General features: G+C 60.5%; 2 protein-coding genes across 4 annotated transcripts; one reads left to right on the top strand and one right to left on the bottom strand.

Moving 5' to 3' along the window:
- Positions 1-271: 271 nt before the first annotated feature.
- Positions 272-20,897, top strand: SRRT (serrate, RNA effector molecule). 3 transcript variants are annotated; one of them, XM_082300528.1, is made up of 20 exons: positions 273-436; positions 1,142-1,261; positions 2,578-2,703; positions 3,241-3,396; positions 5,937-6,125; positions 8,846-9,015; positions 10,947-11,116; positions 11,412-11,528; positions 11,972-12,065; positions 12,486-12,697; positions 12,827-12,888; positions 12,960-13,038; positions 13,312-13,563; positions 14,245-14,442; positions 15,175-15,328; positions 17,473-17,666; positions 18,074-18,233; positions 19,495-19,587; positions 19,906-20,011; positions 20,681-20,897. In XM_082300528.1, exons 2-20 carry the CDS (start codon positions 1,143-1,145, stop codon positions 20,754-20,756), a joined length of 2,727 nt encoding a protein of 908 aa, XP_082156654.1. In that variant the 5' UTR covers positions 273-436; position 1,142; the 3' UTR covers positions 20,757-20,897. The 3 variants fall into 3 exon arrangements, with proteins under 3 accessions (XP_082156656.1, XP_082156654.1, XP_082156655.1); XM_082300529.1 differs by lacking the exon at positions 273-436 and adding an exon at positions 596-643; XM_082300530.1 differs by lacking the exons at positions 19,495-19,587; positions 19,906-20,011; positions 20,681-20,897 and adding an exon at positions 18,496-18,525 and having other exon boundaries at positions 272-436; positions 18,074-18,288.
- An 808-nt stretch (positions 20,898-21,705) lies between these two features.
- On the bottom strand, positions 21,706-22,770 carry TMEM256 (transmembrane protein 256). Its single transcript, XM_082300505.1, has 4 exons — positions 22,680-22,770; positions 22,434-22,471; positions 22,244-22,324; positions 21,706-21,882 (listed from the first exon to the last, which is right to left on the bottom strand). Exons 1-4 carry the CDS (start codon positions 22,753-22,755, stop codon positions 21,739-21,741), a joined length of 339 nt encoding a protein of 112 aa, XP_082156631.1. The 5' UTR covers positions 22,756-22,770; the 3' UTR covers positions 21,706-21,738.
- Between the last annotated feature and the right edge of the window lie 717 nt (positions 22,771-23,487).

Below are 23,487 nucleotides of genomic sequence, written 5' to 3'. Positions count from 1 at the left end.
GGAAGCACTGGGCTGATACTGGGAGCACTGGGAGGGCCCTGGGAGGGCACTGGAAGCACTGGGCTGATACTGGGAGGGCACTGGGAGGGCACTGGCAAAATGGCGGCGCCCAGGGCGGCCTCAGGAGCCGCTTTGCGCCTGCGCGGAGCCCGGCGAGACAAAATGCCGGCCGCCCCGCGTCACGTGACCCGCGCGGAGAAGATGGCGGCGCCGAGGCGGAGGGGGCGGGGCCCGCGCGCGCGCGCGGGAGCGGCGGCCAATGGGAGGGCGGCGGCGGCGGCCGCGGAGCGCGAGACCTCCGGGCGGCGGCCAGAGCGGCCCCCGCGACCATAGAGAGGAGCCCGCCCGCGGCCCGCGCCGCCCTCCGGGACCCGCTCCGAGCGGCAGCCGCGGCCTGAGCGGATTCCCCGCCCCGTTTGTACCGGTGCAACCGCGGGTAAAGCCCCGGCGAGCGCGGACAGTGGAGAAGCGGCGCGGCTCTCGCACGTGCCCGGAGCGGCCGCCGCCGTTCCCCCTTCCCCCCCCCTCCCCCCCGTCGCGTTCCGACGGCGCCATTTTGGCGGCGCCGCTCGGCGTCACTTCCGGCCGGCGCGGGCCGGAAGCGAGCGGGCAGCGGCGCGCGGGGCCGGGGCCGCGCGGGCAGGTCCGGGGGGTCCCCGCGTGACGTCACGGAGAGCGGGCGTGACGTCACCGTGGCTGTTGGGGGGGCTGCGGTGGGCGGGGGGATCGAGGTTGGGGGGTGCGGGGGGTCTGGGGCCGTTGGGAGGCCGCAGAGGATCATGGGAGGGGGGATTTGGGGGTCCTGAGGGGCTCTGGGGGGTCCTCGGGGGTTTTGGTTGGAGCCAGGAGGCCGCAGAGGATCCCGGGATGGGGGATTTGGGGGGCTCGGGGCGGCCCGAAGGGTTTTGGGGGCGGAACCGGGGGGTCCTGGGCGGCTGGGGGGGGGCGGGGACTCGGAATTGGGGGGTCCTGGGAGGGTCTCGGGTTTGCGGGGGGCCTTGGGGGGGTCGTTTGGGGGAACCTGGAATTACCCGGTTTTGGGGTAATTTGTGGGTCAGGGGTGTCGTGGGGGGTCGCTTTTGGGGGTGTCTCTGTGCCCGTCCCCGCTGTGACCCCCCCGTGACCCCGGGTGTCCCCCCAGGATGGGGGACAGCGATGACGAGTACGACCGGCGGCGCAGGGACAAATTCCGGCGGGAACGGAGCGACTACGACCGGTCCAGGGAGAGGGACGAGAGGAGGAGGGACGACTGGAGTGACCGGTGAGGCACTGGAGTGACCAGTGAGGGGGACTGGGAGGACTGGAGTGACCGGTGAGAGGGACTGGGAGGACTGGAGTGACCGGTGGGAAGGACTGGAGTGACCAGTGAGGGGGACTGGGAGGACTGGAGTCACTGGTGAGGGGGATTGGAGTGACCGGTGAGAGGGACTGGGGGGGCTGGAGTGACCGGAAAGGGGGACAGCAGTGACTGGTGAGGGACTGGGAGGACTGGAGTGACCAGTGAGGGGGACTGGGAGGACTGGAGTGACCGGTGAGGGACTGGAGTGACCGGTGAGGGACTGGGAGGACTGGAGTGACTGGAAGGGGGGACTGCAGTGGCTGGTGAGGTACTGGGAGGACTGGAGTGACCAGTGAGGGGGACTGGGGGGACTGGAGTGACTGGAAGGGGGGACTGCAGTGACTGGTGAGGGACTGGGAGGACTGGAGTGACCAGTGAGGGGGACTGGGAGGACTGGAGTGACTGGTGAGGGACTGGAGTGACCGGTGAGGGACTGGGAGGACTGGAGTGACTGGAAGGGGGGACTGCAGTGGCTGGTGAGGTACTGGGAGGACTGGAATGACCAGTGAGGGGGACTGGGGGGAGTGGAGTGACCAGTGAGGGGCACTGGAGTGACCGGTGAGGGACTGGGGGGACTGGAGTGACCGGTGGGAAGGACTGGAGTGACCAGTGAGGGGGACTGGGAGGACTGGAGTGACCGGTGAGAGGGACTGGGAGGACTGGAGTGACCGGTGGGAAGGACTGGAGTGACCAGTGAGAGCGACTGGGAGGACTGGAGTCACTGGTGAGGGGGATTGGAGTGACCGGTGAGAGGGACTGGGGGGGCTGGAGTGACCGGAAAGGGGGACAGCAGTGACTGGTGAGGGACTGGGAGGACTGGAGTGACCAGTGAGGGGGACTGGGAGGACTGGAGTGACCGGTGAGGGACTGGAGTGACCGGTGAGGGACTGGGAGGACTGGAGTGACTGGAAGGGGGGACTGCAGTGGCTGGTGAGGTACTGGGAGGACTGGAGTGACCAGTGAGGGGGACTGGGGGGAGTGGAGTGACCAGTGAGGGGCACTGGAGTGACCGGTGAGGGACTGGGGGGACTGGAGTGACCGGAAAGGGGGACAGCAGTGACTGGTGAGGGACTGGGAGGACTGGAGTGACCAGTGAGGGGCACTGGAGTGACCGGTGAGGGACTGGGGGGACTGGAGTGACCGGTGTTGGGGGCTGGAGTGACCAGAAGGGACCTGAGTGACCAGTGAGGGACTGGGCGGCACCGGGGGGTCCCTGATTCCCAGTTTACCCAATGCAGGGACTGGGAGCGGGGCCGGGAGCGCCGCAGCCGGGATTACCGGGACTACGACCGGACACGGCGGGAAAGGTTCTCCCCACCCCGGCACGAGCTGAGCCCCCCCCAGAAACGGCTGCGCAGGGATTGGTGAGAGACCCCCAAAATCCACCCCAAAATCCCCCAAATCCGCCCCAAAATCCAGCCCCAAACCCCCCAGAAATGGCTGCGTGGGACTGGCGAGAGACACTTCCAAAATCCTCTGAATTCACCCCAAGATCCCCCCATAAGATCCCCCCAATTCCCCCCCAAGATCCCCCCAGCCTTTTCCTCGGAGATGACCACGGAGTGACCATCCCACGGCCTCCTGTGACCCCCCTGTGTGGCCGCAGGGATGACCACGGCAGTGACCCCTGAGCCCCCAAATCCCCCTGACCCCAGTGACCCCCTGACCCCAGTGACCCCTGGGCTCTCTGTGGCCGCAGGGATGACCACGGCAGTGACCCCTGAGCCCCCAAATCCCAGTGACCCCTGACCCCAGTGACCCCCTGACCCCGCCATGACCCCTGGGCTCTCTGTGGCCGCAGGGATGACCACGGCAGTGACCCCTGAGCCCCCAAATCCCAGTGACCCCTGACCCCAGTGACCCCCTGACCCCGCCATGACCCCTGGGCTCTCTGGCCGCAGGGATGACCACGGCAGTGACCCCTACCACAGCGGCTACGAGCTGCCCTACAGCGGGGGCGGGGCCGGCCCCACCTACGGCCCCCCCCAGACGCCCTGGGGCCCCCACGAGATGCAGCACCAGCTCCTGCAGCACCAGCTGCTGCCCATCCAGGCCAGGTGAGCCCAAAACCCCCCAAAATCACCCCAGAATCACACTCAGGGCCCCCAACCCCCCCCCCCCAAAAAACCCCAAACTTCCCCAAGCTTCCTGAAGCCCAAAAACCTGAAATCTGTCCCAAAACCCCACACGGTGAAGCAGCAGCTGCTGCCCATCCAGGCCAGGTGAGGCCAAAACCCCCCAAAATCACCCCAAAATCACACTTGGGACCCCCAAAACCTCTGAACTCCCCCCCGGGTCCCCCAAACTCCCCCTACAACAACCCCAGATTCCCCCGTGATCGCCCCAAACTGCCCCATAGTGACCCCAAACCCCCAATATTGATCTTAGGGTTCTAATAGCAACCTTAAACTGCCCCATACTGACCCCAAACCCCCTGTACTGACCCCAAACTGCCCCATACTGACCCCAAAGGCGTCCATAATGACCCCAAACTCCCCCGTAATGACCCCAAGCCCCTCATACTGATCCCAAACTGCCCCATACTGACCCCAAATCCCCCGTAATGACCCCAAACTGCCCCATGCTGACCCCAAACTGCCCCATACTGACCCCAAACCCCCTGTACTGACCCCAAACCCCCTGTACTGACCCCAAACCCCCTGTACTGACCCCAAGCCCCCTGTACTGACCCCAAACCCCCTGTACTGACCCCAAACCCCCTGTACTGACCCCAGACTCCCTGTACTGACCCCAAACTGCCCCATACTGACTCCAGACTCCCTGTACTGGCCCCAAAGCCATCCATACTGACCTCAAAGCCATCCATAATGATCCCAAACTGCCCCATACTGACCCCAAACGCCCCGTAATGACCCCAAACTGCCCCATGCTGACCCCAAATCCCCTGTAATGACCCCAAGCCCCCCATACTGACCCCAGACTGCTCCATACTGACCCCAAAGCCATCCATACTGACCCCAAACTGCCCCATACTGACTCTAGACTGCCCCATAATGACCCCAAGCCCCTCATACTGATCCCAAACTGCCCCATACTGACCCCAAATCCCCCGTAATGACCCCAAACTGCCCCATGCTGACCCCAAACTGCCCCATACTGGCCCCAAACTGCCCCGTACTGACCCCAAACCCCCTGTACTGACCCCAAACCCCCTGTACTGACCCCAAACTGCCCCATACAGACTCCAGACTCCCTGTACTGGCCCCAAACCCCCTGTACTGACCTCAAAGCCATCCATAATGATCCCAAACTGCCCCATACTGACCCCAAACGCCCCATACTGACCCCAAAGCCGTCCATAATGACCCCAAACGCCCCGTACTGACCCCAAACCCCCTGTACTGACCTCAAAGCCGTCCATACTGACCCCAAACTGTCCCATACTGACCCCAAACTGTCCCATACTGACCCCAAACTCCCTGTACTGACCCCAAACCCCCTGTACTGACCTCAAAACCATCCACACTGACCCCAAACTGTCCCATACTGACCCCAAACTGTCCCATACTGACCCCAAACTGTCCCATACTGACCCCAAACTCCCTGTACTGACCCCAAACCCCCTGTACTGACCTCAAAGCCATCCAAAATGATCCCAAACTGCCCCATACTGACCCCAAACTGCCCCATAATGACCCCAAACCTGTCCCATAATGACCCCAAACGCCCCGTACTGACCCCAAACCCCCTGTACTGACCTCAAAGCCATCCACACTGACCCCAAACTGTCCCATACTGACCCCAAACTGTCCCATACTGACCCCAAACTCCCTGTACTGACCCCAAACCCCCTGTACTGACCTCAAAGCCATCCATAATGATCCCAAGCTGCCCCATACTGACCCCAAACTGCCCCATACTGACCCCAAACTGCCCCATACTGACCCCAAACCCCCTGTACTGACCTCAAAGCCGTCCATACTGACCCCAAACTGTCCCATAATGACCCCAAACTGCCCCATAATGACCCCAAACTGTCCCATACTGACCCCAAACTGCCCCATACTGACCCCAAACTGTCCCATAATGACCCCAAACTGTCCCGTACTGACCCCAAACTGTCCCATACTGACCCCAAACTGTCCCATACTGACCCCAAACTCCCTGTACTGACCCCAAACCCCCTGTACTGACCTCAAAGCCATCCACACTGACCCCAAACTGTCCCATACTGACCCCAAACTGTCCCATACTGACCCCAAACTCCCTGTACTGACCCCAAACCCCCTGTACTGACCTCAAAGCCATCCATAATGATCCCAAACTGCCCCATACTGACCCCAAACTGCCCCATACTGACCCCAAACCCCCTGTACTGACCTCAAAGCCGTCCATACTGACCCCAAACTGTCCCATAATGACCCCAAACTGCCCCATAATGACCCCAAACTGTCCCATACTGACCCCAAACTGTCCCATAATGACCCCAAACTGTCCCATACTGACCCCAAACTGTCCCGTACTGACCCCAAACTGCCCCATACTGACCCCAAACTGTCCCATACTGACCCCAAACTGCCCCATAATGACCCCAAAGCCGCCGTACTGACCCCAAACCTGTCCCAACCGCCCCCAGGCTGGGCACGATCGCCGAGGTGGACCTGGGCCTGGCCCCGCCGGTGATGAAGAGCTTCAAGGAGTTCCTGCTGTCGCTGGACGACGCCGTGGACGAGACGGAGGCGGTCAAGCGCTACAACGACTACAAGCTGGACTTTCGCCGGCAGCAGCTGCAGGAATTCTTCCTGGCGCACAAGGACGAGGAGTGGTACGTGCTGGGGGGGCTGAAGATGTTCTGCACCCCCCGAAAAATGTGATTTGTCCCCAAAAAACCGCGGGATTCTGGAAAAATCGGCGCCCGGAATGAGGCCGGCAGCTAAAAAATGGGGTATTCCTGGGGAAATGGTGAATTCCTGGGAAGATGGAGAATTTCTGGGAGAATGGGGTATTCCTGGGAAAATCGTGGATTCCTGGGAGAACAGGGTATTCCTGGGAGAACGGGGTATTCCTGGGAAGATGGAGTATTTTTGGGAAAATGGGGTATTCCTGGGAGAATGGGGTATTCCTGGGGAAATGGTGAATTCCTGGGAAGATGGAGAATTTCTGGGAAAATGGGGTATTCCTGGGAAGTGGCGAATTTCTGGGAAAATGGGGTATTCCCAGGAAAATGGCGAATTCCCAGAAAAACGCCATCCCCAAAAAGGGGTTGGCATGCCAAGAAAAAGAGTTGGGTTCCCCGAAAAATTGCTGTGTTCCGAAAAAGGATTAGAGGCCTTAAAAAACCAACTTGTGGGAAAAAAGTTGTGTTCCAGTAATAACGATTTGTCACCCAAAAAAATTGGGGTCTTAAAAAACATTTGGGTTAAAAAAAAGAGAAGCTGGAAATCCAGAAAAATATTGTATCCACCAGGGAAGTGTGTGCCAGAAACAGTGGTGGAATCCCCCAGAAAAGTTGTGCACCCAAAAAAATTGGATTAAAAGAAAAAGTTTGGCAGCTCTAATAAAAAATTTGGAAGCGTTAAGAAAAATAGTGTGTCCCCCAAAAAAAATCTGTGTTCGAAACAAATGGGGCAGGTAAAAAGTCTTGGAATTCAATGGGGAATCGTATTTCAGAAATGATGCTGGAACTCACCAAAAATTACCCAAAAGGAAGTCTACAGTTAAAAAAAAGTGCATCCCAAAAAATCCCTGTGTATGCCCCCAAAAAATGGGGTAATCCCCCCAAAAAATCTGTACCTGAAAAAAATTGTGCACTGGGAAAAAAAAAATCTCGCACCCCAAAAAATTGGTAGCTCAAAAAAATTCGTGCATCTCCCTCGAAAATTGTGCGTTTCTGAAACTGCCAAAAAACCAATTTTGCACTTAAAAAAAAACTGTGAAAAAAAACTTCCGTGATTCCAAACCAAATTTCTGGATTTCCAAAGCAATGTTTACAGCCCAGAAAAAGTTTTGCCGCCCAAAAAATGCTCTAATTAAAAAAAAAAAACCAAACCAATTCTCCACCCACAAAAACTATTCTGGACCCCAAAAATCCCACCCCTCCCCTGCTGTTCAGCCCTCCCCTGCCCTGTGGGGTGTCTTGGTTGGGATTTGGGGTGGATTTGGGGTGGATTTTCGGGGTCTGTCGGGATTTAACGCTTCCCTTCTCTCCCAGCGCCCTCGGGAGCCGCGGAGCCGCCGGGCGGGGCAGGCAGAGAGGGCGGGGCCGCGCACAATGCGGCGAGGTCACAGTGCAGGACGCAGCCAGGGACCTTTGTTGTTTTATTTTTGGGGGGGTTTGTGCCAAAAAAGCGGCCGATTCGGGGCCGGGGTTTTAAAAACGCCGCAGTTTTTTTTCGGGGCCCGGCGGACGGCGACGCTCGCGGCGAGTGTAGGTATGACCCCCCCCTCCCCACCGTGGGACACCTGGAACACCTCGGAACGCCCTCAAAGACCCCATAAACTGCTCAGAACCACCCCAAAACCACCCCAAAATGTCTTAGAATGCCCAGAAACGCCCCAAAAGCACCCTGGAAATCCCTAAAATGCTCTTAAAAGACACTTCAGAACACCAAAAATGCTCTCAAAAGTCCCCCCAAACCACACCAAAAACGTGTCCAAACACCCCCAAAACTCTGCAAAAACACTGTGAAAAGACCCCCAAAAACGTGTCAAAACACCCAAAGCAGTGCAAAACCACCCCAAAACGTTCCTAAAAATCGCCACAAGCCCACATTCAGTACACGTCCGAAAAGACCCCAAAAAAAGCAAAAAACACCCTTCAAATGCCTCAAAGCACCCCAGAAAATGTTCTCAAAAGAGCCTCAAAACCAGCCCAGAACAGCAAAAATGCCTCAAAAATCCCCCCACACCCACAGCTAAACCCCTGAAAGTGCACGAAAACCACACCCAAAACGTTCCTGAGAACAAAAAACTCCCCAAAATTTCTGAAAACATCCTGAAAGCCCCCCAGAAACACCCCAAAAACATCTCTGAGAACATTTTCAAACTACCACTAAAACCAACATGCAACACCTCAAAAATGCATGAAAAATCCCCCCAAAAGACCCTGAACACGTCTCAGAACACCAAAACCACCCCAAAACCTGAACTCCCTCTGAGGGGGCTCAGATCTGCCCCAGTTTAGGGGATGCTGAGGGGTCCTGTCTGTAAGAAATGGGGATCCCCCCACCCCAGTTTTACCAGACTCGGGGTTCCCCCATAAATTTGGGGTCTCCCCAAATACCCCAGACCAGGAATCCCCCTCCCCACTTTACCAGTTTTGGGCTTCTCCCTCCCCAAATTCTCCAAATTTGGGACCCCCTCTTCCCCAACTCCCACCAGTTGTGGCCTCCCCCTTCCCAAATACTCCAAACCGGGCTCCCCCCTCCCCAAAACCCCCCCCGATTTGGGGTGCCCCTCCATAACCGTGCGGGTCGGAGGGGTTTTGAGCAGCGCCCTGAGCCCCATTTTTCCCCCTTTTTCCCCGTTTTTCCCCCCAATTCCCAGGTTCCGCTCCAAGTACCACCCGGATGAGGCCGGGAAGCGGCAGCAGGAGGCCCAGGCCGCCCTCAGGAACCGCCTCGGGGTCTTCCTGTACCTGTGGGAGCATGGCTGGTTCGACAACCTGCTCCTGGACATCGACCGTGCCCCCCAGATCATCAAAACCCTCGATGCAGGTACCCCAAAAATATCCCTGATATCCCAAAAATCCCCTTCACACCCCTCAAAGACAACCATCGGTGGTGGCAGCCCAAAAATACCCCGCAAAATCCCCCCCTGACACCCCACATCTCTCCTAACACGTCAAAAGTTCCTTCCTAACACACCAAAAATATCCCTGACATTCTGAAAACCCTCCCTGACGCTCCAGAGAAAAACCGTTAAAGTATTCCTGAACCCCTTGAAACACTTCAGACCCGTTCTTTGGGGTTTCTGACCAATTTTGGGGTGTTTCTGCCCCATTTCCCTGTTTCCTGACCCATTTTTTGCGTGTTTCCATGAGTTTTGAACCTATTTTTGGGTGGTTTTAATCCATTGCAGAGGGTTTCTGTAACTGGAAAGTGTGAGGGGAGAAAAAGGCGGGAAAGCGTGAGGGGAGAAAAAGGCGGGAAAACGTGAGGGGAGAAAAAGGCGGGAAACTGTGAGGGGAGAAAAAGGCGGGAAAGTGTGAGGGGTGAAAAAGGCGGGAAAACGTGAGGGGAGAAAAAGGCGGGAAAGCATGAGGGGAGAAAAAGGCGGGAAAACGTGAGGGGAGAAAAAGGCGGGAAAGTGTGAGGGGGGGAAAAAGGCGGGAAAACGTGAGGGGAGAAAAAGGCGGGAAAACGTGAGGGGAGAAAAAGGCGGGAAAACGTGAGGGGTGAAAAAGGCGGGAAAGTGTGAGGGGAGAAAAAGGCGGGAAAGTGTGAGGGGAGAAAAAGGCGGGAAAGCGTGAGGGGAGAAAAAAGTGGGAAAACGTGAGGGGAGAAAAAGGCGGGAAAGTGTGAGGGGGGGAAAAAGGCGGGAAAACGTGAGGGGAGAAAAAGGCGGGAAAACGTGAGGGGAGAAAAAGGCGGGAAAACGTGAGGGGTGAAAAAGGCGGGAAAGTGTGAGGGGAGAAAAAGGCGGGAAAGTGTGAGGGGAGAAAAAGGCGGGAAAGCGTGAGGGGAGAAAAAAGCGGGAAAACGTGAGGGGTGAAAAAGGCGGGAAAGTGTGAGGGGAGAAAAAGGCGGGAAAACGTGAGGGGTGAAAAAGGCGGGAAAACGTGAGGGGTGAAAAAGGCGGGAAAACGTGAGGGGAGAAAAAAGCGGGAAAACGTGAGGGGAGAAAAAGGCGGGAAAACGTGAGGGGTGAAAAAGGCGGGAAAACGTGAGGGGTGAAAAAGGCGGGAAAACGTGAGGGGTGAAAAAGGCGGGAAAGCATGAGGGGAGAAAAAGGTGGGAAAGTGTGAGGGGAGAAGAAGGAGGGAAAACGTGAGGGGAGAAAAAGGCGGGAAGGTGTGAGGGGAGAAAAAGGCGGGAAACTGAGGGGAGAAAAAGGCGGGAAAACGTGAGGGGAGAAAAAGGCGGGAAAGTGTGAGGGGAGAAAAAAGCGGGAAAGTGTGAGGGGAGAAAAAGGCGGGAAAGCGTGAGGGGAGAAAAAAGCGGGAAAACGTGAGGGGAGAAAAAGGCGGGAAAACGTGAGGGGGGGAAAAAGGCGGGAAAACGTGAGGGGAGAAAAAGGCGGGAAAACGTGAGGGGAGAAAAAGGCGGGAAACTGAGGGGATGGTGAGGAGGGAGGTCATGAGGAGACACCCTTTTTGGAGCATTTCTGACCCAATTTCAGATTATTTTAGTCCAATTTTAGGTATTTTTAACCCATATCCACATGGTGGTTAGCTGTTTTTGGGAGCTTTAAAACCAATTTTTGAGGTTTTTTCCACCCAATTTTTGGGTTTTTTCTCTATTTTCCGTGTTTTTCCCTAGTTCTAGCAGCAATTAAGATGGAGAAGGTATCAGATCCCTCCCCCCCCCAATTTCTAATCACATTTTCTGGAATTTCTGGCCCGTTCTTAGGTGATTGGAATCCATTTTTAGCTGGTTTTAACCCAGTTTTGGTGGTTTTTTTTTCCCCAACTTCCTGTGTTTTCCAGCGGTGATTAAGATGGAGGGGGGAACAGAGCACGACCTGCGGATCCTGGAGCAGGAGGAGGAGGAGGAGCGAACAGAAAAGGCCGAAGGCCCCAAAAAGGAGGAGCCGCGGCCGCCAGAGCCCCCCGGGAAGGGCTCCACTGAGCGCCCTGACGGCGACGACGGTGCCAAGGTCGGGGGGTTTGGGGTCCCCGTGGGGATTTTGGGGTTCCATGGGGAATTTTGATGTCCTTTGGAGTCCCTTTTGTCCCCTGGTGTCTCTTTTGGGGTTTCTTGGGGACTTTTTCAAGATCTCTTTGATTCTCAGGGTTTCTTTGAGGTCCTTCTTGGGGTCGACTTGGTGTCATTTGGGGTAACTTTTGGGGTCCCTATGGTCTGTTTTAGGGCCCCCTGGGATGTTTTTGGTGTTGGTTTTTGGGGCTCTTTTGGGGTCCCTTTGTTCCCCTTTGACCCCCTGCTCCCTACAGGCCGAAGGGGCGGAGCCAGGGGCGGAGCCTGCGACAGGGGCAGGGCCGGAGGAGGAGGAGGAGGGGCCGGACAAGGGGCCCAAGGCCGAGGAAGGTGACAAGGAGGGCGGGGGCAAGGTCAGTGGACACGCCCCCAACTGACCACACCCATCGAGCCACACCCCACAAAGCTCCACCCACACCCCCACAGAATCTGATAACGCACCGCCACTTTTCTGTTAAACCACGCCCCTTCCTGACAGCCCCACCCCATAGAAAGCTCCTCCCCTTCAAGCCCCTCCCACGTAGGCTCCGCCCACCACAATTAAGTCACTTTAGGCCCCTCCCCTTCCTCTCAAGGCCCACTCCTTCAGCCCTGACCACACCCCGCTTAGGCACAAACCACGCCCCTTTCACACAGCCACACCCCTTCAGGCCCAAGCCACCCCCTTTCATCCCTGGCCACGCCCCAAGTAGAGCCAAGCCCCACCCCTTTCCATTCGGCCACGCCCCTTTTAGGCCCAAGCCCCGCCCCTTTTCCCCAAGCCCCGCCCCCTGATGCCCGCCGGTGCCCCCCGCAGGCGCGGCCGCGTCAGCGCAGCCGGGACAGCGAGGACGGGGACAGTGACAGTGGGGACAGCGAGGGGGGGGCGCGGAGACCCCAAAACAAGGACGGTGAGGGGGCCTGGGGGGTCCTGGAAGGGACATTGGGGGCATTCGGGGGCGTCTCCTTGGGTTGGGTGTGTCCCTGACGTCCTTCGGGGTCTCTGGGGGATTTTTGGGGTTTTCTGACGGGGGGGGGGGGTTGGGGTCTTCAGGGGGAGTTTGGGGGTCTTGGGGGGGGGATTGAAGGGATTGGGAGGGTCTGGAGTCTCTGGGGGGGTTTTGGGGTCTTTGTGAGGAGTTTGGGGTCTCCTGGGCGTGTTTGGGATCTCTGGGAGTGTTTTGGGGTTCCTGGAGGGGTTTTTTGGGGTCTCCTGGGGGGTTTTGGGGGCTCTGGGGGCTCTAAGGGCACTGGGATTTTTGAGGGGGGGGTCTCTGAAGTGTTTTTGGGGTGTTCCCTCTGACCCTTCCCCCTTGTCCCCCCCCCTCCAGAGGAGCCCAAAGATGACAAAAGCCACCCTGAGGACGACGCTGGGACCCCTCCCCCTACGACCACCCCGTCCCCACCCCAAAAACCCAAGGAGGGGGTCCCGGGGGCAGCCCCGGGGGGGGTCCCGGACCCCAAACCCCGGCCCCTGCACAAAACCTGCTCTCTGTTCATGCGGAACATCGCCCCCAACATCGCCCAGGCCGAGATCGTGGCGGTGAGGGGGGTCCCGGGGCCACTTTTGGGGACCCGGGGGGGGCTTTTGGGGGGCCCAGGGAGGGGCTGAGACCCCCGAGAACCCCGAAACGCCCCCCCCTAAAACCCAAAACCCGCCCTGTCCCCGCAGCTGTGCAAGCGCTACCCCGGGTTCATGCGCGTGGCGCTGTCGGAGCCACAGCCCGAGAGGAGGTGATTTGGGGGAAATTTGGGGGGTTTGGGGGGATTTTGGGGTTTTTGGGCTCACAGGGAGTCTTTTCCAGGTTCTTCAGGAGGGGCTGGGTGACCTTTGACCGCAGTGTGAACATCAAGGAGATCTGCTGGAGCCTGCAGAACATCCGGGTGCGGTTTGGGGCAAAACCGGGTGGATTTGGGGTTTTTGGGGGCTTGGGGGAAAACTGGGGGAGTCTGAGGGGGTGAAGCTGGGGAGGAATTTGGGGGGATCGTGAGGTTGTTTTTTGGAGGAGTTGTAAGGTTTATTAAGGGATTTTTGGGGGGGGATTCTGGGGTTATTTTAAGGTTATTTTGGAGTTACTTCAGAGTTATTTTCCGAATGGCTTCTGGGATAACTTTGGGACGTTTGGGGATAATTCTGGAATATTTGGGGGTTTCCAGCTCAGGGAGTGCGAGCTCAGCCCCGGCGTGAACCGGGACCTGACGCGCCGCGTCCGGAACGTGTCCGGCCTGACCCAGCACCGCCCCATTGTCCGGCACGACATCAAGCTGGCCGCCCGCCTGGTCCAGGCGCTGGACGCCCGTGCCCGGCTCTGGTCACCGCCGGGCACGGGCACGGCGGGGCAGGAGCCGCCCGGGGACAGCGGGGACACCCACGGGGACACCGAGCCACCCCCTGCCACCGAGCCCGGGGTGAGGCAGCCCTGGGGACGCTGCGGGGCCACGGGGGGGGCCCTCTCGGGGGGCACTGGGGTCCTTCCTGCGTCCTGGATGTCCCCTGGATGTCCCCTGGATGTCCCCTGGATGTCCCCTGGATGTCCTGGGGTTCCCCAGTGTCCCCAGTCCCCCCCGTGTCCCTGATGCCCCAATGTCTGCGATGTCCCCAATCCTCCCATGACCCCAATATCCCCAGTGTCCCCTGGCTGTCCCTGGGATGTGCCCAGTATCCCCAGTATCCCCAGTGTCCCCAGTGTCCCCTGGCTGTCCCCGGGCTGTCCCCAGTGTCCCCAGTGTCCCCAATGACCCCAGTATCCCCAGTGTCCCCAGTATCCCCAGTATCCCCAGTGTCCCCGGGCTGTCCCCAGTGTCCCCAGTATCCCCAATATCCCCAGTGTCCCCTGGCTGTCCCTGGGATGTCCCCAGTATCCCCAGTGTCCCCAGTATCCCCAATATCCCCAGTGTCCCCTGGCTGTCCCCTGGCTGTCCCTGGGATGTCCCCAGTGTCCCCAGTGTCCCCAGTATCCCCAGTATCCCCAGTATCCCCAGTGTCCCCAGTATCCCCAGTGTCCCCTGGCTGTCCCCGGGCTGTCCCCAGTGTCCCCAGTATCCCCAGTGTCCCCGGGCTGTCCCCGACGTGCCCCGCGGTGTCCCCAGGCGCAGAACCCGGTGCTGCGGCACATCACCGATTACCTGATCGAGGAGGTGAGCGCGGAGGAGGAGGAGCTGCTGGGCCAGGGCCAGGGCCAGGGCCAGGGCCAGGGCCAGGGCCCGGGGGCCACCCCCGCCGAGGACGCGGCGCGCGAGAGCCACCCGGCCGAGGTCACCGTGGAGCGCGACGAGAAGCTGCTCAAGGTGCGTCCCCAGCGTCCCCAAAGTGTCCCCAAAGTGTCCCTGGGTGTCCTGTGTGGGTCACTGGCTGTCCCCAGCGTGTCCCGGGGTGGCTCCTGACTTCTCCTGACCCTTTGTGACCTCTGGATGTCCCCTCAGTGTCCCCAGTGTCACCTTCCTGCGGGTCCTGGGCCGTTGGCTGCTGATGCTCCCCTGTCCCCAATGTCCCTTCCACATCCTCAATGTCCCCTCAACGTCCCAAATGTCCCTAAACGTCCCCAGTGTCCCCTCAACATCCCAAATGTCCCCAGTGTCCCCTCAACATCCCAAATGTCCCCAATGTCCCCACAACATCCCCAATGTCCCTAAATGTCCCCAATTTCCCCATAACATCCCCAGTGTCCCCAGATGTCCCCAGTGTCCCTGTAACATCCCCAGTGTCCTCTCAATGTCCCTGTAATGTCCCCCAATGTCCCCAATGTCCCCAATGTCCCCCAATGTCCCCAATGTCCCCAATGTCCCCAATGTCCCCCAATGTCCCCAATGTCCCCAATGTCCCCAATGTCCCCCAATGTCCCCCAATGTCCCCAATGTCCCCAGTGTCCCTAAATGTCCCCAAATGTCCCCAATATCCCCAGTGTCCCGTCAGCGTCCCCAATGTCCCCAGATGTCCCCAATGTCCCCTCAACATCCCCAATGTCCCCAGTGTCCCCAGTGTCCCCAGTGTCCCCGTAACGTCCCCGTGTCCGTGCGCAGGTGCTGGACCGGCTGCTGCTGTACCTGCGCATCGTGCACTCCGTGGATTACTACAACACCTCCGAGTACCCCAACGAGGACGAGATGCCCAACAGGTGCGGGATCATCCACGTGCGGGGCCCGCTGCCCCCCAACCGCGTGTCCCACGGCGAAGGTGAGCCCCAAAACCCCAAAAACGGCCCCAAATAACCCAAAAAAACCCCCCCAAAACCCCCCCAGACCCGACCGTGTGTCCCACGGCGAAGGTGAGCCCCAAAACCCCAAAAACGGCCCCAAAAACCCCCCAGACCCGACCGTGTGTCCCACAGCGAAGGTGAGCCCAAAACCCCAAAAACGGCCCCAAATAACCCAAAAAAACCCCCCCAAAAACCCCCCAGACCCGAGCGCATGTCCCACGGCGAAGGTGAGCCCCAAAACCCCAAAAACGGCCCCAAATAACCCAAAAAAACCCCCCCAAAAACCCCCCAGACCCGACCGTGTGTCCCACGGCGAAGGTGAGCCCAAAACCCCAAAAACGGCCCCAAATAACCCAAAAAAACCCCCCAGAGCTGACCGCGTGTCCCATGGTGAAGGTGAGCCCAAAACCCCAAAAACGGCCCCAAAAACCCCGAAATAACGCAAAAAAAACCACTCCAAAACCCCCCAGACCCGACCGTGTGTCTCACGGCGAAGGTGAGCCCAAAACCCCAAAAACGGCCCCAAAAAACCCAAAAAAACCCCCCCAAAAACCCCCCAGACCCGACCGTGTGTCCCACGGCGAAGGTGAGCCCAAAACCCCAAAAACGGCCCCAAATAACCCAAAAAAACCCCCCAGAGCTGACCACATGTCCCATGGTGAAGGTGAGCCCAAAACCCCAAAAACAGCCCCAAAAACCCCAAAATAACGCAAAAAAACCCACTCCAAAACCCCCCAGACCCGACCGTGTGTCTCACGGTGAAGGTGAGCCCAAAACCCCAAAAACGGCCCCAAATAACCCAAAAAAACCACCCCAAAAACCCCCCAGACCCGACCGTGTGTCCCACGGCGAAGGTGAGCCCCAAAACCCCAAAAACGGCCCCAAAAACCCCCCAGACCCGACCGTGTGTCCCACAGCGAAGGTGAGCCCAAAACCCCAAAAACGGCCCCAAATAACCCAAAAAAACCACCCCAAAAACCCCCCCAGACCCGACCGTGTGTCCCACGGTGAAGGTGAGCCCCAAAACCCCAAAAACGGCCCCAAAAACCCCAAAATAACGCAAAAAAAACCACTCCAAAAACCCCCCAGACCCGACCGTGTGTCTCACGGTGAAGGTGAGCCCCAAAACCCCAAAAACGGCCCCAAATAACCCAAAAAAACCCCCCGGAGCTGACCACGTGTCCCATGGTGAAGGTGAGCCCAAAACCCCAAAAACGGCCCCAAAAACCCCGAAATAACGCAAAAAAAACCACTCCAAAACCCCCCAGACCCGACCGTGTGTCCCACGGTGAAGGTGAGCCCCAAAACCCCAAAAACGGCCCCAAAAAACCCAAAAAAACCCCCCCAAAAACCCCCCAGACCCGACCGTGTGTCCCACGGCGAAGGTGAGCCCAAAACCCCAAAAACGGCCCCAAAAAACCCAAAAAAACCCCCCCAAAAACCCCCCAGACCCGACCGTGTGTCCCACGGCGAAGGTGAGCCCAAAACCCCAAAAACGGCCCCAAAAAACCCAAAAAAACCCCCCCAAAACCCCCCCAGACCCGACCGTGTGTCCCACGGCGAAGGTGAGCCCAAAACCCCAAAAACGGCCCCAAAAAACCCAAAAAAACCCCCCCAAAAACCCCCCCTGACCCGACCGTGTGTCCCACGGTGAAGGTGAGCCCCAAAACCGGCCCCAAATAACCCAAAAAAACCCCCCAGAGCTGACCGCGTGTCCCATGGTGAAGGTGAGCCCAAAACCCCAAAAACGGCCCCAAAAACCCCGAAATAACGCAAAAAAAACCCCCCCAAAACCCCCCCAGACCCGACCGTGTGTCCCACGGCGAAGGTGAGCCCAAAACCCCAAAAACGGCCCCAAAAACCCCGAAATAACGCAAAAAAAACCACTCCAAAACCCCCCAGACCCGACCGCGTGTCCCACAGTGAAGGTGAGCCCAAAACCCCCCAAAAACAGCCCCAAAAAACCGAAAACTCCCCTCAAATCCCCAAAAAGAAACCCCAACCCCCCCCCGGTGCTCGCAATATCCCGTTTCTATCGCGTTTTCTCCTTTTTGAAGCCGTTCCTAAGGGGTTTTCAGGGCATTTTGGCCGCTCCCAGTAACCGCGGGATGTCCATCCGCAGTGTCCGAGTGGCAGCGCGGCTTCGAGGCCCGGCTGGCCCCGCTGCTGGCCGGCCCCGGCGCTGTCCCCGAGGAGGAGGCGCTCAGGCTCGGCCGCAAGGACCCCGAGCAGGAGCTGGAGAAATTCGTCAGCGCCAACACGCAGGAGCTGGGCAAGGACAAGTGGCTGTGTCCCCTCAGCGGCAAGAAGTTCAAGGTTTGGGACATCTGGGGACATCCCTGGGGTCACCGGGGTGCTTGGGGTCACCTTCAGGGTCACTGGGGACACGCAGGAGCTGGGCAAGGACAAGTGGCTGTGTCCCCTCAGCGGCAAGAAGTTCAAGGTTTGGGGCAGCTGGGGGGGTCAATGTCCCCAATGTCCTCGATGTCCCCCGTTCCCTCCATGTCCCCTGGCTGTCCCCAGTGTCCCCAGTGTCCCCAGTGTCCCCCCAGGGCCCCGCGTTGGTCCGCAAGCACGGCTTGAGCAAGCGCGGGGATGGGATGGGGCTGGGTGACCCCTGGGTGACCCCTGGGTGACCCCTGGGTGTCCCCTGGGTGTCCCCTGGATCCCCCTGATCCCCGTGGGTGTCCCCAATGTCCCTCGATGTCCCTCGATGTCCCCAGGGTCCCGAGTTCGTCCGCAAGCACATCTTCAACAAGCACGGCGACAAGATGGGCGCCGTCCGCAAGGAGGTTCTGTTCTTCAACAACTTCCTCATGGACCCCAAGCGGCCGGCGCTGCCCGAGGGGGGCAAGGGCGGCCCCAACGCCGGCCCCAACGCCGGTCAGTGCCACCTCAGCGTCCCCCGTGCCACCTCTGTCACCTCCTGCGTGTCGCTGTCACCTCCTGTCCCTCCCAGGGTCACCCTGTCCCCCCTGGGGTCACCCTGTCCCTCCCAGGGTCACCCTGTCCCCCCCTGGGGTCACTCCTGTCCCTCCTGGGGTCACCCTGTCCCCCCCTAGGGTCACCCTGTCCCCTCCTGGTGTCACCCTGTCCCTCCTGGGGTCACTCCTGTCCCCTCCTGGGGTCACCCTGTCCCTCCCAGGGTCACTCCTGTCCCCCCCTAGGGTCACCCTGTCCCCTCCTGGGGTCACCCTGTCCCTCCTGGGGTCACTCCTGTCCTCCCTGGGGTCACTCCTGTCCCCCCCTGGGGTCACCCTGTCCCCCCTGGGGTCACCCCTGTCCTCCCTGGGGTCACCCCTGTCCCCTCCTGGGGTCACTCCTGTCCCCCCTGGGGTCACCCTGTCCCTCCTGGGGTCACTCCTGTCCTCCCAGGGTCACCCTGTCCCCCCCTAGGGTTGCCCTGTCCCCCCCTGGGGTCACCCTGTCCCTCCTGGGGTCACTCCTGTCCCCTCCCAGGGTCACTCCTGTCCCCCCTGGGGTCACTCCTGTCCCTCCTGGGGTCACTCCTGTCCCCCCTGGGGTCACTCCTGTCCCCCCTGGGGTCACTCCTGTCCCTCCTGGGGTCACTGGTCACCGTCTGTCCCCTCCCCCGGGCTCTGTGACACCCTCTGTCCCCTCCCCGGTCACCTTGGGGCACCTCTGGGGTCAGTGTCACCCCTGTGCTGACCCCACTGACCCCCTGGTGACCCCACTGACCCCATGGAGACCCCGCTGACCCTTTGGTGACCTCACTGATCCCTTGGTGACTGCGCTGACCCCACAGTGACCCCGCTGAACCCCTGGTAACCCCGCTGACCCCACTGTGACCCCACTGACCCCGCTGAACGCCTGGTGACCCCACTGACCCCACTGTGACCCCACTGACCCCCTGGTCACCACGCTGACCCCACGGTGATCCCGCTGACCCCACTGTGACCCCACTGACCCCGCTGAACCCCTGGTGACCCCACTGACCCCACTGTGACCCCACTGACCCCATGGTGACCCCGCTGACCCCACTGTGTCCCCACTGACCGTGCTGACCATATGGTGACCCCACTGTGACCCCACTGTGACCCCACTGACCCCCTGGTGACCCCGCTGACCCCCTGGTGACCCCGCTGACCCCACGGTGACCCCGCTGTCCCCGCTGTGTTCCCAGGCCTGGCCCCGGGGGCGCTCCCGTACCCCCCCCAGTCCCCGCAGGGGTTGATGCCCTATGGGACCCCCCGGCCCCCCATGCTGGGCTACGGAGGTACCGGGGCCGGGGCTCCGGGGGGGATCTGGGGGGGCTTTGGGGGGGTCTTGGGGGGCTTTGGGGATAATTGGGGGGGAATTTAAAGGGGTTTGGAGGGGTTTAGGGAGGGGGATTGGGGGATTTGGGGTGGTTTGGGGGTTTCTGTAGTGTTCTGGGGTGGTTTTGGGGGGATTTGGGGGTTTCTGGGGTGTTTTGGGGGAGATTTGGGGTGGTTTAGGGTTTTTTGGGTTGTTTTAGGGGATTTGGGGTGTTTTGGGGGGATTTGGGGTGCTGTGTGGTGTTTCTGGGGTCTCTGAGCCCCCTTTTCCCCCCCAGGCTCCCACCCGTACCCCCCCGGGCCCTACGGGGGTCGCGGCAGCTACGAAACCTTCCGGGGCCAGGGGGGGGCCGGGGGGGGGTACCTGAACAAACCCCGCAGCAGGTGAGGGGAACCCCAAAACGGGGCAGGAACCCGAAACTGGGGGAGGGGGGAACCCAAAATGGGGAAAGAACCCGAAACTGGGGGAGGGGGGAACCCCAAAACGGGGCAGGAACCCGAAACTGGGGGAGGGGGGAACCCCAAAACGGGGCAGGAACCTGAAACTGGGGTGGGGGGAACCCAAAATGGGGAAAGAACCCAAAACTGGGGGGGGGGAACCCAAAAATGGGACAGGAACCCGAAACTGGGGGGGGGAACCCAAAAATGGGACAGGAACCCGAAACTGGGGGAGGGGGGAACCCAAAAACGGGGAAGAACCCGAAACTATGGGGGGAATCCAAAAATGGGGGGAGGGACCCCAGAAGTGGGGGGTGAACCTAAAAAAATGGGGGAAAAACCCCAAAAGCAGGGAGAGGGACCCAAAAATGGGGGGGGGGACGTCAAAAAGGGAGGGAAGAGGCCCCAGAATTGGGGAGGAACCCCAAAATCGGGGGAGAGCTTTAAAATTGGGGGTCCTGACGCAATTGTGGAGGTTTTTAATGTAACTTGGGGGGGGGGGGTTCACACCCAAATTCAGGGAATTCAGACCCATTTTGGGGTCGGGGCGGATTTCGGGGTCTCTTTTGGGGTCGGGGTGGATTCTGACCCCCCCTGGCCCCTCTCTGCCCCCAGGATGGTGCGGGGCGACCCCCGGGCCATCGTCGAGTACCGGGACCTGGACGCCCCCGAGGACGTGGATTTCTTCTGACCCCTCCCCCCACTCGGGACCCCCCCGGGACCCCCCTTTTGATACTCCCCGAGCGCCCCCGGCCCCATTTGTACGACCCCGCCCCAAAACCCCCCAGATCCCCCACAGAAAAACCCCAAATAAAGACCCCGCGGGGCAGCAGCACCCACACGGCCGGGGGGCCCGGGGGTTCTGTTTTGGGGTGGATTCCGGGGGGTTTGGGGGCGTTTTAGGGGAATTTTTGGGGTTCGGGACTCTGCGTTGAATTGGGGGGGGGGTGTGTTGGTTCTGTGGGGTGGATTTTGGGGGTCACTGGTGGATTTTGGGGGTCGTTGGTGGATTTTGGGGCGGTTTTTGGGGTTTTTTGGCGCTCAATGGGGCCGGGCCCCGCCCCATGACGTCACAGAGGCGGGGCTATCACAACTTGGTCGTTTATTGGCTCATTATTTCTGCACCTCGACCAATCAGCGGCGATGCGCCGCCCCCCACGGCGGATCAGCCAATCAAGAGACGGGGAGCAGGAGCGGCGGCGCGCCATTGGCTGTAGCCCAGCAACAGCCGTGACGTCATCGGGATGGCCTCCTGTGCCCAATCAGCGGCGAGGACGCGAAATCGATCGCTCCCATTGGGCGGCGGATGGACCAATGAGGAGCAGGCAGGGAGAGGCTCCGCCCTTTTTCTTAAAGGGGCAGCGCTTGTGGGGGGGGGCCCAGTGCTCCCAGTGACCACTTCCGGTCACTCCCAGTCCCTCCATCCCCTTCTAATCCCATCGCAGCCCCTCCCCAGTCCACCCCAGAGCTCCCAGTCACTCCCAGTCACCCTCAGTGTCCATTTCCAGTCACTCCCAGTCACCCCAGTCCCTCCTTAGCCCCATCCCAGTCCCCTAAAAACCCCTTCAAAAAACCCCAAACCCCTTGATTTCCCCCCAGAACGCCCCTTTACCCCCCCCAGCGCTGCCCAAGGCCCCCCCCCCGAGGATTTTTGGGGTGTTTCGGGGGGGTCCCTACAGGGCCATGGCGGCCCAGCCCAGGATGAGCAGGGACCCCCCCACGGGCGCCCCCCGGTTGAATTTGGGGTCCCCGGTGAGGCCGTGGTAATAAAAGGGGGCGCAGAAAAGCCCCAGCCCCGCCACGAGGAGGGTCCCGGCCTGAGAGGGGGGGAAAAAAAAGGAAAATTTGGGTGATTTTGGGGTCATTTAGGTGAAGTTTGAGGGGTTAAGGGAAGGGGAAATGGGGTTTGGGGGGATTTGGGGGAGTTTTGGGGGGGATTTTGGGGGAGTTTTGGGGGTGAACTTGGGGCAGTTGGAGGATTTTGGGGGATCTGGAGGAGATCTGGGGGGAGCTGAGAGGGTTTTGGGTCCGGGGGACGATTTTGGGGGGTTTAGGGGTAATTTTGGAGAAGTGATTTTGGGTTCTTTTCGAGGGGCTCTCGCCGGGTGGGGGCGGCGGCAGAGCGGGAGGATTTTGGGGTGATTTCGGGCGCTTTCGGGTGACCGCGGGGGCTCTCACCAGGTGCGGGCGGCGGCAGTGCGGGGTCGCCAGCAGGGCCAGGCTGTGCAGGAGGTGGAAGCGGTTGGCGGTGTCGTAGAGCTGGGGAGGGGGCGCACAGCGGGCGGTTTGGGGGGATTTGGGGCGGTTTGGGGCGGTTTTAGGGCTTCCTTTGGGTTTTTTAGGGGATCGAGCCCCCCTCCCCACTCACCTCTTTCTGATACTCGTCCCGGTCGCTGCGGCGCAGCCCTGAGGGGGGGCCGGGGGTCAGGGACCCCCCAGGACCTCCCCAAGACCCCCCCAAATCCCCCCCCCCAAGTCCCTCCCAGAACCTTCAACACCCCCCCCCCCCCCGAAAGTCACCCAGGATCCCCCCGGGACTCTTCCCTGCCGCCCAGGACCCCCCGCGCCCCCCAGCCCGAGCCCCCCGGGACCCCCCGGCCCCTCACGCCCCCACCGTGGGCCCCGTAGGCCGCGCCGGCCATGGCGGCCGCTCCGCTGAGCGCCCCGAGCCTCGCCCAGGCCGCCGCCATTGCTGCCGCTCCAACTTCCGCCTCCGCCGCCCCGAGCTTCCGCTTCCGCCACCGGATTCGCCTCCGATTCGACGAGCCGCGCGTCAATCAAAAAGGAGAGCGGCCAATGGGAGCGCGCGGAGGAGCTCCCGCCTCCCGTCGTGAGCAGCGCGCCCCCTGGTGGAGCAGAGAAGGGTTGGGGGGGGGTCCAGGGGGGCTTTGGGGGGCCCAGGGGGGGTTTTGGGGGGTCCGGGGGGGCTTTGGGGGGTCCGGGGGGGCCCAGGGAGGGTCCAGGCGGGGCTCAAGGGGGTCTGAGAGGGCCCTGATCCCCCCCACCCCGGTCCTGAGTGGGTTTGGGGGGCTCCCAGTGGCTTTTTGAGGGACTTAGGGGGGGTTGAGGGGTCCTGGGGGGTTTGGGGGGGGTCTGGGGGTTTTTTAGGGGTCCGAGGGGGCCCCAACTTCCCCCCCCCCCCCCCCCCCCCGCATCCTGAGTGGGTTTTGGGGATGTTTTGAGTTGATTTTGGGAGGTTTTGGGTGGATTTTTGGGGGGCTCCGAAGGGGTTTGGGGGGGGGCTCCAATCCCCCCAAAAGGAGCCCTCCCCTCCACACCCCCCCCCCCCAAATGTTCCCCCTCCCCATTCGGAGGGGTCCGGGGGGATGGGATGAGGATGATGAGGATGAAGATGGGGGGGGGTTGGACGGACCGGGAGGGTCCTGGGATGATGGTGAGGATGAGGAGGACGGTGAAAATGG

This window comes from Coloeus monedula, assembly GCF_965178545.1.
Source record: "Coloeus monedula genome assembly, chromosome: 40".
Taxonomy (NCBI): domain Eukaryota; kingdom Metazoa; phylum Chordata; class Aves; order Passeriformes; family Corvidae; genus Coloeus; species Coloeus monedula.
Note: the sequence above shows the minus strand (reverse complement) of the source record. Positions and strands in the feature narration are given on the sequence as shown.

Coding starts and splice junctions, on each gene's coding strand:
- SRRT (XM_082300528.1), top strand. CDS start 1,143: ATGGGGGACAGCGATGACGAGTACGACCGGCGGCGCAGGGACAAATTC. Junction 18,234..19,494: donor CAACGCCGGCCCCAACGCCG/GTCAGTGCCACC, acceptor CTGTGTTCCCAG/GCCTGGCCCCGGGGGCGCTC. Junction 20,012..20,680: donor CTGAACAAACCCCGCAGCAG/GTGAGGGGAACC, acceptor CTCTGCCCCCAG/GATGGTGCGGGGCGACCCCC.
- TMEM256 (XM_082300505.1), bottom strand. CDS start 22,755: ATGGCGGCGGCCTGGGCGAGGCTCGGGGCGCTCAGCGGAGCGGCCGCC. Junction 22,472..22,679: donor CGCGGCCTACGGGGCCCACG/GTGGGGGCGTGA, acceptor GCCCCCCCTCAG/GGCTGCGCCGCAGCGACCGG. Junction 22,325..22,433: donor GGGACGAGTATCAGAAAGAG/GTGAGTGGGGAG, acceptor CCCCCTCCCCAG/CTCTACGACACCGCCAACCG.